This window comes from Gnatocerus cornutus, chromosome 9, assembly GCF_029298725.1.
Source record: "Gnatocerus cornutus isolate USDA-ARS CGAHR chromosome 9, icGnaCorn1.1, whole genome shotgun sequence".
Classification (NCBI taxonomy): Eukaryota; Metazoa; Arthropoda; class Insecta; order Coleoptera; family Tenebrionidae; genus Gnatocerus; species Gnatocerus cornutus.
In genome coordinates this window covers 1,131,604-1,148,648 of record NC_142241.1, presented here as the reverse complement: position 1 = coordinate 1,148,648, position 17,045 = coordinate 1,131,604, and the positions used below count along the sequence as shown (strand labels likewise).

The window sequence follows — 17,045 nt, the reverse complement described above, 5'->3', positions numbered from 1 at the left end:
CTTTAATTTTTTACGTTCAATGATAAAAAGGCTAACGATACTTATACAATAGAGAAAATTCAAAATTTCCAGTGAACTCGATTAGCTTGGTGTTTCCAAATTAAAGGCCGCCAGTGTACTTATGGAGGAAGCGAATGTAAACCAAATGCCTTGTGTGGTTTACAATCAGGAGACAAGAGCACATCAATTATTCGTCGAAAATTGTTTGCCTGAATTTTTTGTGGCCCACGTTGAAGCAGTTAAATGTCTCGGCAAGACGCCTTGTCGATGGTTGGTAGCCTATAAATTTCGAGATGGCCATCGTGAGTATGAAAGAGGAGATTTTGCCAAACGGTTGGTTAGAAGGTTTGATGCAGCGAAACCGCAGGGTACTAATATAATGAAACCGGCAATAAATCTTTTCATGGGCCTTAATGATGGTCCTCGTTATATGATAAATTATGGGGTTCTTTGCAACTGTGAATGCAATGAAACATTCAACGTTAGTGAGCTTCCTATGTGGGCATAGAGAAATCGGTAAAATGTAAATGTAAATTGTGCTTTTCTAATGTACGTAATTATTACAAATAAAGTTTTCATATATTTTTCATTTATAAATACAATTTTCACATCAATTTTACAGACAGGGTGTTTGACTCCATCGGAAAAATCCATTAATATTTGAACTGTTGTGCTGAACAGACCCATTTACATAAGTTTCTATAGCATGCCTTCTACCTTATAAAAACAGGGTAAAATCATCAAAAAAACAAAGTGTGTTCTGAGGGGGCCTACTAGTACAAAATTCAAAACAGGGTAAAATCTTTGAAAAATGTTAATTTTAAAATAATATACTTTAAAAACAAGGCAAAATTCCTAATTTTAAGTGTTTTTAAAAGGGGAATTTGTTTGTACGAAACCGCATTCACGTTTGATAAAACAGGATATATTTCTTAAAATTTTGACTTTTTAAAAAAAGAGTGACAAATTCTTTAAAAATTTTAACTTTTCAAAAGTTACTTTGAAAACCAGGCTAAAAGCATTAAAAATGTATTGTTTTCTGAGGGGGCCTTATTAGTAGTAAAATAGTATATTATGAAACGCGTTTCATAATGAACATTTTGCCGCACGCACGTTTTTAAGACACGACGAGCGCAGCGAGGAGTGTCATAAAGTTGTAAGTGCGGCAAAATGCATTATGAACAAGTATCATACGCTATTTTTTCTATTTCGCCTTATTTTAAACAAAAAAACTTGATTTCGAAATCTAGGGAATTTTAGGGTAGTTGGCATTAGCAAAATGTTCGGGAAAAAAATTCGAAGTAGCCAAATCCAATTTTAGTCAGTTTGACAGGTGTGACGTTTTGAGGTTACCGGAACGCAAAGGAGCCAAGAGAGCAAAGATGTTGATCATGATCATGATGGTCCTCTTGCATCCAAAGAGTTTTTCTCCTATGAATTATTAAGCCAAGTACAACAAGAAATAATAGTGTATTGATCGATTTATCATGGTTTATCAAAACCAAAATTTAAATTGTCAACGTTGACGGCAGGTTGACGGTTTGTCTACTGCAAACCTAAGAAAAATATAAGTTCCTGGAAATATTAGCACGAGATTGGTCCATTACGACACCGAAATACGCTCAAACGCGTATCGAAATATCTTCATTATGAACGCGAAATAGAAAAATACTGTTTAATACTTTTCAGCCATTATTTTACGAAATTTTTTCGATTTTTTGCATCTTGCCTCTGCACAAAATGTTTTTTACGCAACAAGTTCATTTGAACGTAAAATTATAGCACAAGAATTGTTAATTTTAAAATTAAACTTTTACTCTTCAATCCATCAAATCCCAAAATATTGAAAACATGGATTTTTTTTAACATTTTTTGGTGATTTATGGCATTGTCCAATGATAGGTACACTATTTTTCGGACACCTGTAGTTAATAAGATTATAAATAATAAGAAGTGTAAGAATATAATTTACAAAATAAAGAAAATCATTTGTAATTAACAGGCAAATATTTCTGATTTCGGGACTTGGTTTTCCGAAGGTAACTTAGGGGCACTTTTATAATCGTCGCTTAAAGGCGGTTTTAACTAAAGGTCCTTTATTAAAATATTGTTACAACAATCTGTTTCTTCATTTCATCTTTCATCTTCTTCATTTATTAATTCGGAATTCAAAAATGCAACTTACTAAGTAGCAAGTTTCATTAAAAACAATCTCTATAGGTACACAGGTAGTAACAGTGTTGCCAAATTAGCACAGTAATACTGCTCAATATCTCAAAAAATATGCTATTTACAAAAATATTTTTTTCAACAATACTTTATATTTAACTTTCCAAACATGGTGGTGGAGATAGCAAAAATTCACTTTAAATTTTAAATAAATGATTATGAAACTGGCTCCTGAATCTTTAAAATTTAATAATTATGTATTAATTTTGGTGTTAAAACGACGTGATTGTTTTTTTGCTAATCAACTGTGGCCAATCATCAAACTAAATACGCAATTTAGTGAATCGCAATGTAACCTGGCCCATAATTTTGAAATTTCTGGAAAATTTCATAATTTTATGGAATGGAAAATTGACACCTACAGACAGCAATACGAAACCAAAATTTTAAAATAAATAATGTTAAAGGCGAAACCCGAAAATCGGTAGCCAATCACGATCGTTGAAACGATAAAAAATGCTGACTAACTGAACAGTGAATTTCGGTTAATTATAATTACATTATTATTGTTTTTTTTTGTTTTAAAATTTTGGTTGAATACTGTATGAGATGGGGGTGGCACATTAGGTTCGCACACGGGCGCAAGAAGGTTTCGGCTCGGGCCTGAAGTATTCTCAAGTGAAAATTTGACAGTTACTAATGTCAGATCAAATTTTGCCAGATTAGCGAAGTGCACCACACATTTTTAGGTTAGAAAACTTGTATTTACTTGTAATAAACCTTTTTTTTTGGAAACAGCGGTGAAATTTCAATGCCAATTTTAAATGAATAAACGTAAACAAGAGGGTCGATCCCAAACAGTAGAACACAAAATTCAAATTACTGTAGCTCATTTATTATTGGCCAAAACCAAAAATTTTTTTACTCACTTTATCAACATCTATCTAGGTTTTACATATGGCAGCGATAACCCCAGAAACCCTGTATAAAGAAAGCAGAAGAAAGAACCAGAGCCTCTGTACAGATTGCAGCTAAGCCTAGTCTCCAGGCTGCTTAAGTAAGTCAAAGAAAATGGAAAAAGTGTGGATAGAAGATCAAACTCGAAGAAGTGGACTTACAATTCGTAACAAAGTTGCAATCATTTTTGAAGATCTTAAGGATTCTCAGCCCCTGGCTTTTCAATAAGTAATGGACCTGAATTTTCTTTCCAAGCCAACATAGGTCGGTTGGACAATTTCAAAAACCGCTTTCATCTCCACGAATTGAAGTTAGTTGGCGAATAAGCTTCTGTTGATCGTTTTTGCCACCAATAAATACAACATCAATGTGTGCAAAAAACTTCAGTAATACCGAATTCGCAAGAAGAAACCGAAAAGATTGTTTAAAAACCCTGACGAATGGGAAGGGAAGGTTTTCAGCAGATAGAAGCGAAAGATATAGAAGAACTGACTCAAAACGAAAATAACGATTTTACTTAAAAAATTGACTTAAGGGAACCTTTTATTGTACAAGGTATTTATTAATGTTTCTAGCATCAAGAGTGGCTATGAAATGTCAAAGAGATTTACCGCTCATTACAAATGTGGGTTTAGATTTTTCAACTGACATTTGCAGTTAACCTCAATCAGAGAGCAAATCAATCAATTAAATAAAAAAAAATAGAAAAAAATCGGTTCACTCTCGGATATGCGGGAATAATCGCAGAATTTTTTTCTTTGAGAAAATAAGGTTTTTTTTAAAAAAAGACGAAAATCTTTAGTTTAACATGTTATTTTTTTTGGATTCTTTTCTAAAAAGTACATTTCAAAACAAAAATTTAAAAAAAAGGTGAAAAACTTTCAGCCAAATCGAAGAGTCGAGATAAAAAGTGGTCGATTTGGTTAAATTGAAGGGAATTTTAAAAGAAGTTTATTTTAAGAAAATCTACTACTTGTAACTGATCAATGGTAGATGCAACTACGCAAGTTCAATGTCAATAAAATGAGACCCCAGCCGTCCAGGACGTGATATCTTCAGATAACAATAAGTATTAAATTACGCGTTCCCAGATATTCGTTGTTTTCTTACAATGAATTTTCTGAGGCAGAATAAACGGGCAGTCCAATGACACCGAATCCGCAATATAAACTTCTGCTGAAAAGCGCAATTTGAAATTTTAGTGCCAATTAGTAGCTATTTAGTAAAACCAAATTTAAATAGTCATTAAGGATTGAATAGCTTCAACTTATCAAAAAATTTTTACAATAAAATGGTGTGTCCTCAAATAATAATTTAAAACTTTTTTTTTGATTTACAAGTTATGGAGGGTTTAAATACGCTGGGTGTGTATGATAGCGAAAAGAAGTACCCAGAATATTTTGTAGAACTTTTTTGCTACACCACTGACAGGAGTTGCAACTGTATATCTGACGTGAAGAGCACGAGTTTTTGGAAATTCGCGATTAAAACAATTGAATCAATGAAATTTTTCGATAAAAAAGTGCCTTCATGTGTTAATTTAGTCAAAACGTTAAAGGATTTATTTATTTAAAATCAATAATTTTTCCAAAAATGGAATACTTTTTAACACGGGTGTTTAACCAAGATTGCTTGGCAATTTTTTTAGTAATTTAAGAGATCACGGTGGTCAAAATACTTCACCAACAGTCCCTCATTTTGTTACTTCTTTTAAATCACTTTTGGTCAATAATTTCACCAATTCCCATTAACCAGATGCTAATTTTCAAGTAGATTTTAATTTAGGCGCCCTAAGTACTTTAAGAACGTTTTTAACAAGTCCAATTTTAGAAACACCTCTTAGAAGTTTTACAAAGATACACGATGCCCCTGTTACCAATTTGCAAACAATCAGAAGTCGTTTTGCACGAGGAACCTTGGTTTTATTGCAAAAAAAATTATAAAGCGAATCACAATTGTTCTGAATGCTGCAAGCAACTTTTATATTCTGATGGAGGACTTGAATTATTAGTAATTGAAGCATCACAATATAACACAAATAGTCTAGTTACACCAGAAACAAGTCTTAACTTTGTTGTTTCTACTGCTGCTCCTTTGATTCTGTATTTATTGCCGCGACATTCTAATCAATTGAATTTGTTATCTTTCTTGGGAAATATTCTTCGTTCTAAAATTAATTTCAATATTTTTGCATGTACGAAGGCATGATACTATTGGAGATTTTGTTTGTGCTCTAATAATAAAGGTTATGGTGTATTTTTGGTGTAGGGAAGAGAACAACATTTTAAAGAGAAATTCTGCAAAATCTGAAAGTTTTCTGATAGACCCTGCCCAAATTAGAAGCTAGATAAATTTTTTAGTCCAAACAAAAACGAAGCACGAAATAAAACAAACATTGACTTCCTTTTTCAATTTTTCTTAGTGGCATACAGCCAATTAAATTCTTATTTATTCTTATTTAGCGATTTTTTGCCACATCAGTTAATGCAACAGTTGCAAAAGGATTACAGAATGCTGCTGCATCACTTTAATTTTCATTTTGTTCTATAAATGCTCTGTCAAATTAAAGTCTTGTTAAATTGGTGTGAATTGTCAACATTTTTTAAAAGCAATTTTTAAAATGAGTAAATGATGTATTAAAGTAGGCTTAATAATAATAAAAACTGTATAGAATTAAAACCTGTACCTAAATATTTGTAACACAAAGTATTTTTGCTTGAATATTATAAGCACCTATACAAGTATCAATTGTTTTGAAAACTTAGTAATGTTTTCATTATTTGGTGCTAATATGAAATAAATGAAAGAAATCAGAGCAATGAAAATAATAATAGTAGTCCTAATACTATTGCAATTTTAGTTCTCCCCACAAACACTTTGGCGCGCTAGTGTTTCTATTCCACCTACTTCGCTGCCCTTCCTCATCTAAAGTGTTTGATTAATGTTTACAATACACTTCGCACCTCGCCGGCATTCTTGATTTGAAACCAGTGACATGTTATAATATACCTAGACGGTGAAAAGCCGGTGGTGGGGGTAGAAATCCGTGTTCCTAGCATGGGCCATCTTGGAAATAGCATTTGTGTATGCAATGATATAAATCTGGTACACCGGTGTATCAAATGTTGCCTATATTGCAAAATTCGTTTTACATTTTGAAAAGCAAAAAAGATGTAATTTTAATTAACACTTACTAAATCTTGAGCAGGCTCTCTCGCTTCGATAGTTGAGAGGTCCGAGTTTTTCGCTTTGGGCGCTTCTCCTCCGAACCGAAAAGATCGAGGTGTTTTTTGGCTCGATTTTCGGATAGAGGACCCTTTCCCCCAACTAATGCGCGAGGTTTCGAGTCTTTGGGCGCTTCGGGGGCCGTTTTCTCGATTTTTAAAAAACCTTTGGTCTTTCGACGATTGACATTTCAACTTCATGTCAGTGGCGCTGGTGGCGCTGGCGCTGCTGTCATATGTTTACGTTTTCCACCGGTTTTCTGCTTGAAGATGTTGTAACGTCATGTGCAACTGGTTTTGGGGATTCTCGACACTTTTCACGATCCGCCGCGCCCCTGGACACCTTACACGCGCACATTTTCGCTCTTCAAAGGACACGATTTCCAAAAAAAAAACAACCGTTTTTTTCGTCCGACGATTGACATTGACATTGACATTTCGACGTTGGTGGCTCTGGTGTCGTGATTCGGCCAATGAGCTTCCGCCACGTTCAGTGGATCAAAAACCCATCGCATTAAAAAAAATTCGATCCAGTGACAGTTGGCATTGCTCAAATTTTGTGTTTTACGTGCTGCCTACTATGCAATCTAAACTCGAAACGACGTTTCTGTGAGGTTAAAACACCTAACTCTGTAGTTTCAAATAGTAGAAAAACTTGAAGATCTTTAAATATCACAACAAAATGAGAATTTGAACAACCTTCATTGAAGTGAAGCAGACACGTATTGAGAAGAGAAAAGCAAATGGAAATGAACGAATGAAACGAAAGGCAACAAACATGAAAATCCACGTTTTTGAGGTTAAGAGCCCCCTTTCCAGCAGAAACGAAAAAGATCATCGGGTGGTTAATGAAAGAGCCTTGAAAGACAACGGAACAATCGTTGTAACAATCTGTTCTGAGTGAGGTATTTTCTTTCACATTATTAATGCTGTTATTCTGAAGTCAAACTTTTTCCCATCAGAAACACCGCACTGCGTGGTTTCAATGACGAACAACATTTTTGAAGATATTTTATGCGTCACAAACTCTTATGGAAGGTAACAGAAAAACATGGAGATCTTTAGACATCAGCAACGTAATGGGAGTTTGAACAACTTTAGGAATCACTACCTCTTTTGGAAAGTTGCAGAGAAACGTAGAGATCGTTTGTGTTGTAATGATCTGTTTTGAGCTATTTTCGTTTACATTGTCAAGGCTGTCATTCTGAAGTCAATCTTTGGGAAACTCCTCGCTGTGCGGTTTCATTGAAGAACTTTTGGATTATGCTTTATGATTCACAATCCTCTTTGGAAAGCAGAGAAACATGGAGATCTTTAGATATCAGCAACATAATGGGAGTTTGAACAACTTTTTGGAATAAGACTTAAACTTCACCACCCCTTTTGGAAAGTTGCAGAGAAGCACAGAGATCTCCTGTGTTGTGGTGCCCTTTTTGAAGTATTTTCTTTTGTGTTGTCAATCTGAAGTAAAATTTTCTTCTCTTCAGCAACACTTCGCTGTGGGGTTTTTTATTCAAGAACAAGATTAGGGAAGATTTTTGTGGAAAGCATCGATAGAGGTTCAATTGCGAATAACAAAACTTTCTATAGCATATCCGGTGAGAGATTGGGATATTTCGACAGTTGACATATAGGTTGGCAGCAAATTATGCTACAAAATACACTAAAAACACTAAATTCCTACGCGAAATGGGTTGACAGGGTTGTCAGTAACTGGGGTTACTTTGTTATTTTAAATTTCGCGCGTATGAAACACTTTTTATTGCGTAGATTTAGTGACTTTTCTGTCATTCAAACTCTCACTGTACGAACTATACCGATTTTTGCTCTCGCTTTTGTGGCAATACTTTGAAGAACAGCACGATGGGACCCTACGGGTCATTGCAATTCTGGGACTGGTGGAGGCTTCGCAAATTGTGACGAACAAACTTAGATGATTGGGCGGACTATGAAAGGACCTTAAAAAAGACAATGGAACAACACTTGCAATTGCAAGTGAACGATTTGTTTCAGAAGTGGGCCAATTTACTTCAGTTTTTGTGGAAAACATCATCAATGACGTGAAGTTGTGTCTTCTGTGTTGTAATATTCTGTTCGGAGGTATTTTCTTTTACAATATCGATGCTATCATTCTGAAGTCAAACTTTTTTTTCATCAGGAACATAATTATTTTTATCAGTTTCAAATATCGAAGAACACAAAAAATTAAGTTATCCTACAACTTTCTTTGCTAAATGTTAAATGGTCAAATACAATTAACTAGGTGAACCTCGGAAATCTTTGGATCTCGCTTTTTCGTAGACCTAACTTTTTCGTGGCCTTCTTTGTTTTATATTAAAACAAATAACCAATCACAAATTAATATCCAACGCCACGGAAAAGCGAGGTCTACGAAAAAAGCGAGATCCACAGATTTCCGAGGTCCACCTAGTTTATCTAAGATGTTTTTTGACGACGTCATTAACACAAGTTGACAAGCATCGTTATTTATTAAAATAATGAGTTTTATAATAAAAATTTATTTGTAAGAAGTCAAGTTAAGTAGTCTGTTTTCTTTTCTTTACTGCCGTAGAATTTCTAGTGATTTTTGATAAACTAGTTCCTAATTTATTGTAATCTAATAATAATAAGTGTAAATACTAAATGGTCTGCAGTTTTTATAATGTATAAAATATTTAAAAATGTAGGAGTGTGATTAATCATCGATTAATCAGGGATTGTTCACCTGGAAGTGTCGAAAGTAGAGCGGCTCACAGTCCACGGTGGAGCAATCCTGAGGTGACAAGTAGTTGTGGATGCATCGACAGCAGAATACGGTTGCAAACCAGCGACCGTAAACCAGTTACGTTGGTTGTTATGTTGACGAACAACAGATTTACACAACATTTTGAACATCACAGTTAAATGTAATTCAAATTAGTATTATATTAGATAGGCGTTTTTTAATAAAGGATAGTATTGATAGAACCAAGGTGGTTGTCTTTACTCACCCCCTCAACATGGTCCTTCGAGTAAACTAAGTTTATCATCGTGGCAAATCTTGTAGTATGCAAGATTCAAGTGGGCAAAACATTGCCAAATTCCTATAGTTTTCGCGAATCGGGAGTGCCTGTTCGTGGAAAAATCTTGTAAAGAGTGCAAGATTCAAGTGGGCAAAACGTTGCCAAATTCCTAAAGTTTTCGCGAAACGGGAGTGGCCGTTCGTGGAAAAGTGTTTGTACCAAGGAAAGTGAGAGTGCTGCCTGACAAAATGGTAGAAACAGCTGAAGAGATTAAGTTGAAACTAGACTTAATAGACCAAGCCCGTCGGATGGAGCTGTTGAGAATCGACATTAACAGCGCAAAGACGGCAACTAAAGGGTTCCGACAGTATTCGGAAGACATCAGAACTCAATGGGAAACCATCCGAGAAAAGGAAGTGGAACTCAGCAGGTGTGCGAGGGGCAACCGGGAGTCCAAATACTTCAAAGAGGAATGGTTTGGCACGATGCGTGCAGAGTATCGTGCAGTGATGATTCATTTGGAAGAGAAAATGAAAAGTCCAAGCGGAGGTAATGGAACTTCGGGGTCAACGAGTGTGGTGCTGCCAAAGATTACGATACCGGTATTTGAAGGCAAATACGAAGAATGGCCCACATTCCAGGACCTATTCACGAAGATCATTCACGCAAACACAAGTCTCAGCAAGGTGGAAAAGCTGCAGTACTTGAAGACGTTCGTAAGCGGTGAAGCGCTACGGGCCATTCAACATTTTGAGATTCTTGAAGACAACTACAGCAGTGCTTGGGATGAACTTCAAGAAAGGTTCAACAATAAGAGGTTGATCGTGAACAAACTAGTGAACAAGATCTTGCAACTACCATCAATGAAGGAGGATGACGGCACAGAAGAACTGAAGACGATGTACAACACAGTGAAAGAGTGTCTAGAAGCCATAAAGCAGCAGAAGATTGAGGTTTCATCGTGGGATGCAATCATTGTTTGTGTGATGGCAAACAAGTGGAACTGGAAGACCAATGAAAGCTTTGAAGCGTCGATAGACAACCCTTTCGAAGTACAATCCTTGGAGAGTGTGCTGAAATTCTTGATGAAACGATTCCAGGCGTTGGAAGTTCATCATCTTGCAAAGAAGTCGGAACGCGAAGACGCAACAAGCTTCAAGGAGTCTCCAACATTAAACGAGGCAAGTTGCAAATTTTGTTCTTTGTCACACGCAATTTATGCATGCCCTGAATTTAAATTGCTTGATGTTGATAAACGGTTTAACTTCGCGAGGGAACGAAAACTTTGCTACAACTGTTTAAGTCATGAATTTGGGAAGAAATGCTACTCGCAGAGTAAATGTCGCGTATGTGGGAAAACTCATCATACCCTAATGCATCGGGATGAAGAAAAACCAAAACTTCAATGGACGAAGGTAGCAAGCCATATCTCTCGTTACGACGAAACGGTATTGCTGGCGACGGCATTAATCCGAGTGAAGAATGCGTCTGGCAATTTCCAGTTCTTACGAGCACTTATTGATCCGGGATCGCAGTCTGCATTTGCTACGGAAAAAGCAGCCTGTCAGTTAGGACTACTGCGAACAAAGATTAGAGCAGAAGTTTCGGGGATTGGAGATGAGAAACCCAAAATTAGCAGCCAAAAAATTCAAATTGTTTACAAAGCAAGGATGCCAGGAGCATTTGAATTATCGGCAGATGCAATTATACTACCTAAGTTAACCGAAAATACTCCGAAGCACCGGAGAGATTTCGTGGAGGACGATTGGAAAAACGTGGTCATGGCAAATCCAACGTTTCACACACCAGGTCCGATAGACCTCATATTGGGAGCAAAGGAGTTCCGTGAGATTCTTTTAGATGGAATCAAAAAGACAGAAAATGGGTTGTTATGTCAAAATACCCAATTGGGATGGATAATATCCGGAAGCAGCTCAGTCACAAAAGCAAATGGCGATTTGATGACCCGGGCTCAAGAAGACCAAAATATAAACAAAATTTGGGAGAACCAAGAAGTTTCAATGGAGCAACAGCTGACAAATGATGAAGAAATGTGTCAGAAGCTGTATGAAGAAACAACAAAACAAGACATGGATGGAAAATACGTCGTCAGAATTCCATTCAAAAGTGATGATTCTGAACTTGCGGAATCTAGGTCACGGGCGGTAGCAAGGTCACTACAACCCGAGAGACGGCTGAATAAGCAAGAAAAACAATGTGAAGATGACAACGAGTTCAAGCGAGAACACATTGAACTAGGTCATAGCACAAGGGTCTTTAAAAAAGAGAAGGAAAAATGGCCAAACGTCACAATAGAAGCATGTTTGAATTCACGTCCACTGTGCACATTAACCGAAGAAGTTAACGATGTATCAGTGTTGACACCAGGACACTTTCTCATTGGAAAGGAGTTGGTTAAGTTTCGAAAATTTTTAAAATGGTCAAATAGAACCTAGCATTTTCTAATTAAAGCTCTTGTTTATTATTTTGGTTGTTTGGTATACAACTTTAGTCATAATTTATTGAATTTTGCGTGTTTCGTCAAACTATTTTCGGTAGTTTATTTCAACTTAGAGTAAAACATTACACTTGAGAATTGCGGGTTGCCTAAAAATTTGAATCCACTATTTCCAATATGGCTGGTGAGTAGGAACATCATGGCGGGTACTTTGCACCGTCTAGGTTATTTAGTTAAAGTCAATGTTTGAAACGGTTAGTTTTGACAGATGACAATTGGGCTCGTGCAGCGTTTGACAGTTGACAGCGATTGGAGGTAAAATAACCTAACTGACAGCGTTGGTGGATGCATGGTGGATGTATGTTTTCGAGTTTTAACGTGGTGTGTGAAGTATTTATAGTGACAATTTTTTAGTTTTGTGTCTTTTTGAACATTATTTAGATTAGTTGGACAATATTTGTTTATTTACAATATTATTCTTTATACGTAGTGAGTGTGGTACTGATGGATTGTTCATCTTTGTAATTAAAGGATGTTTTAGATCTTTCGTGACGTGCAGGTGTCGAAATGGATTTAAGTGCTTATTACCATACACTTACTGCTCAACACCAAAACAGATATTTATCTAAAATATCTATTATATCTGTTGACCCATACACGATTAATGTGGATTCTTGTGATACAGATGTGGCTGTTTTTCCTAAAATATTGAATCCAGATATTGTAAATTATTTAGTATTTACAACGAGCACATATCCTATGGACCAAATGTGCGCGTACAAAAGTCTTGAGGCATACAATCAATCTGTTTGTGGCTGGATTCGAAAAGTCGGCGTGAAACATTTTGGTGAAAATATTTTAATATTAGGAAAGGTAATGCATGTGTAGTGTAATTTTAAACAATTGTCTATTTTTTTAAATGTTGCAGGTGATGCACTCACAGAGATTGCGAAAAAAACTTTTGTTGCCATGGATACTTGCAGAAAAAAATGGAAAAATAGTTGCAGGTCATTGTGACTGTGTGGCTGGTTTGGGCGAAGTTTGCACCCACGTTGCTGCTGTCTTATTTAATATCGACGAAGAAGCCAGGAAACAAGAGGAGGTGACGAGGACGGGAACAAAAGCATACTGGATGCCTCCCACCAATAAGCCCACTGCTCTAGAGTTGATAAGCAAGATAGATTTCAGAACTTCAAAGAGGAAAGTAACTGAAGATCTACCATTAACAAAAATGTCGAGAAAGGAATTGATTCCTTCTTTGAATGCAGATGAGAAAGAAGAGCTATTAAGGAATTTGTCTACAACAAGTGATAACACTGTTTCACATATAGTGACCCAGCCTTTTGCGATAGAATTTTATGTAGAGATGAAAAAACAAAAAAGGAATTTCGTCATGGGTCACTATAAGAGCGAAAATGAAAATAAGACTTTGGAGGAACTACAAGAAATAGGTAATGTTTCAAATATTGAACTTTTGTTAAATGATTACAATAATTATCTTTTTTAGGAGCTACGCTAGATCTGTCAATAACCTTAGATGATGCAAAGACCATAGAAGCTAAAACCAAAAAGCAAGCAGAATGCAAGCTTTGGTTTTTATATCGGGCAGGGCGTATCACTGCATCAAAATTAAAGAGTTGCTGCAGAACTAAATTGGATAAGCCTTCAATTTCTTTGATTAGAGGAATTTGCTACCCAACGATGTACAGATTCAAAAGTAGAGCGTTAGAATATGGGTGTGTTCATGAAAAGGATGCATTCAAAGATTGCTATACTTTTCTTTCAAGAACGCACAGGAACTTGGAAATCCAACAACTTGGCTTTATTATAAATCCCAATTATCCGTATTTTGGAGCCACACCTGACGGCCTGGTGGCATGCGAATGTTGTGAAATGGCCTTGTTAGAAATAAAATGCCCTTTCTGTGCAAAAACATCGGGTATACTGGATCAGATGGAACATACGAATTCTTATGTTGAGGTGAAGGAAGGAAAAGTGCATTTGAAACAAGACCATGCATATTTCTACCAAATTCAAATGCAGTTGGCAATTTGTGGTAGGAAAAAATGTTACCTTTGCATATGGTCGCAAAAAGATTTTATTGTAACAGAGGTGCTATACGATGAAAACTTCTGGAAAAGAGAGAGCAAAATTGCCAAAAACTTTTTTGATAAAGTAATTTTACCCGAAGTGTTAGGAAAGTATTTTACCAAAAGGCACGATGAACCCGAGACCCACGAAAACATTCAAGAAAATGAAGAGTGGGCTGGATTAAGTGATGAAGAGGAAGAAGCAGCGACAGTCGACAAGGAGTTGTATTGCTTGTGTCAACAAGAGTACGACAACCAAAGTGCAATGATTGCGTGCGATTCAGGACATTGCCGAATTGAGTGGTTCCACCTTCAATGTGTTGGTTTAACGCCTCAAGATTTAACAGGGCCAATTTGGATTTGCCCAGAGTGCCAACATTTAGGCAATGAGTAAACAAATACTTTCATTTAATGTGTTTTATTTTAAAAGATAAAAAAAAATCTATTTTCACATTTGTTTCAATTAAAATCATTTTAGTAGAAAATCATCAAAACAAAAAAACAAACTAAATAAAATAAACAAACTCTCATAACAATCTATTTGGTAAAAACAAATATAAAAAGATTAATAGAAATCTTGAACATGAATAACGCTAGGACATAAATTAACAAAAGCAGCACAGGTTGTAATTATTTTGTCAACAAGAGCAAATTCATCGTCTCTTTTTTTTAACTGCATTATAGGAAACACACCCGAAAATATTTTAAATTTTCCCTTCAATAGTCCTATTACTCTTTCCACATGGATTCGAACACTAGCTATTTTCCGAGTCATTTCGACATCAGGAGCATCAAGTTGTTTACGACCTTTTAAAAATGAGGGATACATAACTCTGGCACAATATATCCTAACAGAGTCATCAATTGCAAAACCTCTGTCTGCAAGGACAAGATCACCTGGCGTTAGTTTTTCCAAAAATCCACAATGTTCCGTTATGTATTTGTCACTAGAACGTCCTCCATATGCTCTTGAAATGAATACTATAAGCCCTTGAGGTGAAATTCCAATTAAAAATTTCATTGTATGGTGATGCTTATAATTTGACCAAGTTTTCCCCGCCGCTTCTAAATTCGAGGGTTTTTCAATAAAAACCTCAAAGCAATCTACAATGACCGTGAACTGCTGGTTAAATGCTTTTTTGAACGGTGAAGGTACATTTAACTGCAAATCTTCTCTTGGTGGCCAGTATACAAAACTTTTTAATCTAAAATATAAAACTTCTATTGTTTGCTGAAAAATTCTACTAGCCGTTGTTCTGTGTATGTTAAAAATTTTCCCGAGGTAAGTAAACTGAAAATTTAGTCGTAGTTTAACCAACGTTAAAATTAACTGTTGGAATTTTGTTAATTTTGCTTGTTCTGGAAGATAGGCCTGTATAACATTCAAAATATTTCGCACCTCGCCGGCATTCTTGATTTGAAACGGTTAGTATTGACAGATGACAATTGCCGGAATTCAAAGCTTCCATGCACTAAGCGCCGCCAATCGACAAATGTACACAACAAAACTTGTATTTATGAGAACTTAATTATTAATTTTATCAAAAAATACAATTCAGATTTTATTAGTTTCTATTTCTGATATCAAAATTTGTCTTAATTTTTATTTAATGTAATATTTAGTGAAAAAAAATATTAACCTTCTAACATTTATTTGTCACTGACACACTGGCAGCTTTGTCAACTGTGAAGAATCAATACCAATATGAAAAAATTAAAATTCCCTTTGATGGTATAGTATAACCACATACATAAATTATAACAAATGTTGAGTACAGTCCCAAATTTTGGTCCGATTGTGACCTTGAGAGCACAGATAAAAAATAAATACAGTTTATTATCACCTACTATGAGCGACACCGAAATGTGAACTATTTTTTCCTTGTCATGGATTTTTCTCTTAATTTCCATAATGTTTTGATTTTTCTCTAAACAATTTGTATAAATTATACAACAGCGACCGGTTTTCTTCAAATTTTGAAATGGTTCTTGGTTTTTCGACTACAGTTCAATGTCTAGCCGATTTTAACTAACTACTGTCATTTATTGTCATAAATGACAATTAGAAGTGCGCACTTCACAAGTTATTATCGATAATAATTAAATTAATGTAAATAAGGAATCAACGTTTTCTATCAACCAAAAAACTTAAGAAGTAGAAAATGGAACAACAAAAAGACATATGCGCCAACAGGCTTGCCAGTGCCACGGACAGGCATGATTTCAAAACAGTTCTTGGAAGTTGAGACTCACCTGTTCGTCGGAGTCAAGTGAAAATTCTTTATCCACAAAGTCCCTCTCCTCACATGGGTTTGAAACGTCCATTTCATCAACCGACCAGGCGATCCTGGCGTCACACAGCGAATCAAATAAAATTAAACAAATTATTCTAAGTTTTACTTATGTCGGCATAAAGAAATTGATTCTTAGTACTATAATTTTCCAACAAGAACACAAATCCTTTTTGATAATTGCAGTGTTAGTCAATTATTATTATTATTGTTATTAAATAAAAAAATATTTGCAGAGGCAAGCCTTTTATGCAAATAGGGCAAAAGAATAGTTATGGTCGAAAAAAAATTTAAAATATAACATATATTTGTTTTCGAAGCTGGAATTGGTTATGAAATGAAATGTTCTATTCGTTAGAAAATGTTGTCTTAAATTTCTCCTTGTTTAATTTCAATTGATGCCTGCGTAAGCGCTGACTGTCAGCTAACATCAGATATTTACCTGGATCATCTGAAATTGACAGTTTACTGTTCTTGCATAAATGTTCTAGCTTCAAGGGTGGCTCTGGAAATTCTGTCTTGCACTATTTTGCCGCTTTATTTTCATAGTAAACTAACTACAATCTTGCAAATTATTTATAATGTTACTTACGTCAACAACGTTTCAGTTACGGTTTTGTGTCTAAGTTTTTAATTTTCAGGTTTCAAACCACAACTAGAACAGTTTGCTTCTCAAACTTATTTTGCTCTATGATTAAGGTCTTTTAAACCCACATTTATAATAAGTGCCAAATTTCTGTAACATTTCGTAGCCACCCTTAATGCTAGAAACATTTATAAACACCTTGTACATACACCGCGTTTTAAACAAATTTTCATTTAGTCGCCTATGATTTTCCGTACAAATTAAAAAA

General features: G+C 35.4%; 1 protein-coding gene across 1 annotated transcript; it reads right to left on the bottom strand.

Annotated features, from left to right (window-relative positions):
- Positions 1 to 14,465: 14,465 nt before the first annotated feature.
- LOC148167677 (uncharacterized) lies at positions 14,466 to 16,225 on the bottom strand. Its single transcript, XM_088045115.1, has 2 exons — positions 16,154 to 16,225; positions 14,466 to 15,311 (listed from the first exon to the last, which is right to left on the bottom strand). Exons 1-2 carry the CDS (start codon positions 16,223 to 16,225, stop codon positions 14,466 to 14,468), a joined length of 918 nt encoding a protein of 305 aa, XP_087901241.1.
- Positions 16,226 to 17,045: the final 820 nt, after the last annotated feature.

Excerpts from the sequence above, each read along its gene's own strand:
- LOC148167677 (XM_088045115.1), bottom strand. The coding sequence starts at position 16,225 with ATGGACGTTTCAAACCCATGTGAGGAGAGGGACTTTGTGGATAAAGAA. Across the intron at positions 15,312-16,153 it reads CACTTGACTCCGACGAACAG|AATGCCGGCGAGGTGCGAAA; the intron begins GTGAGTCTCAAC and ends TTTCAAATCAAG.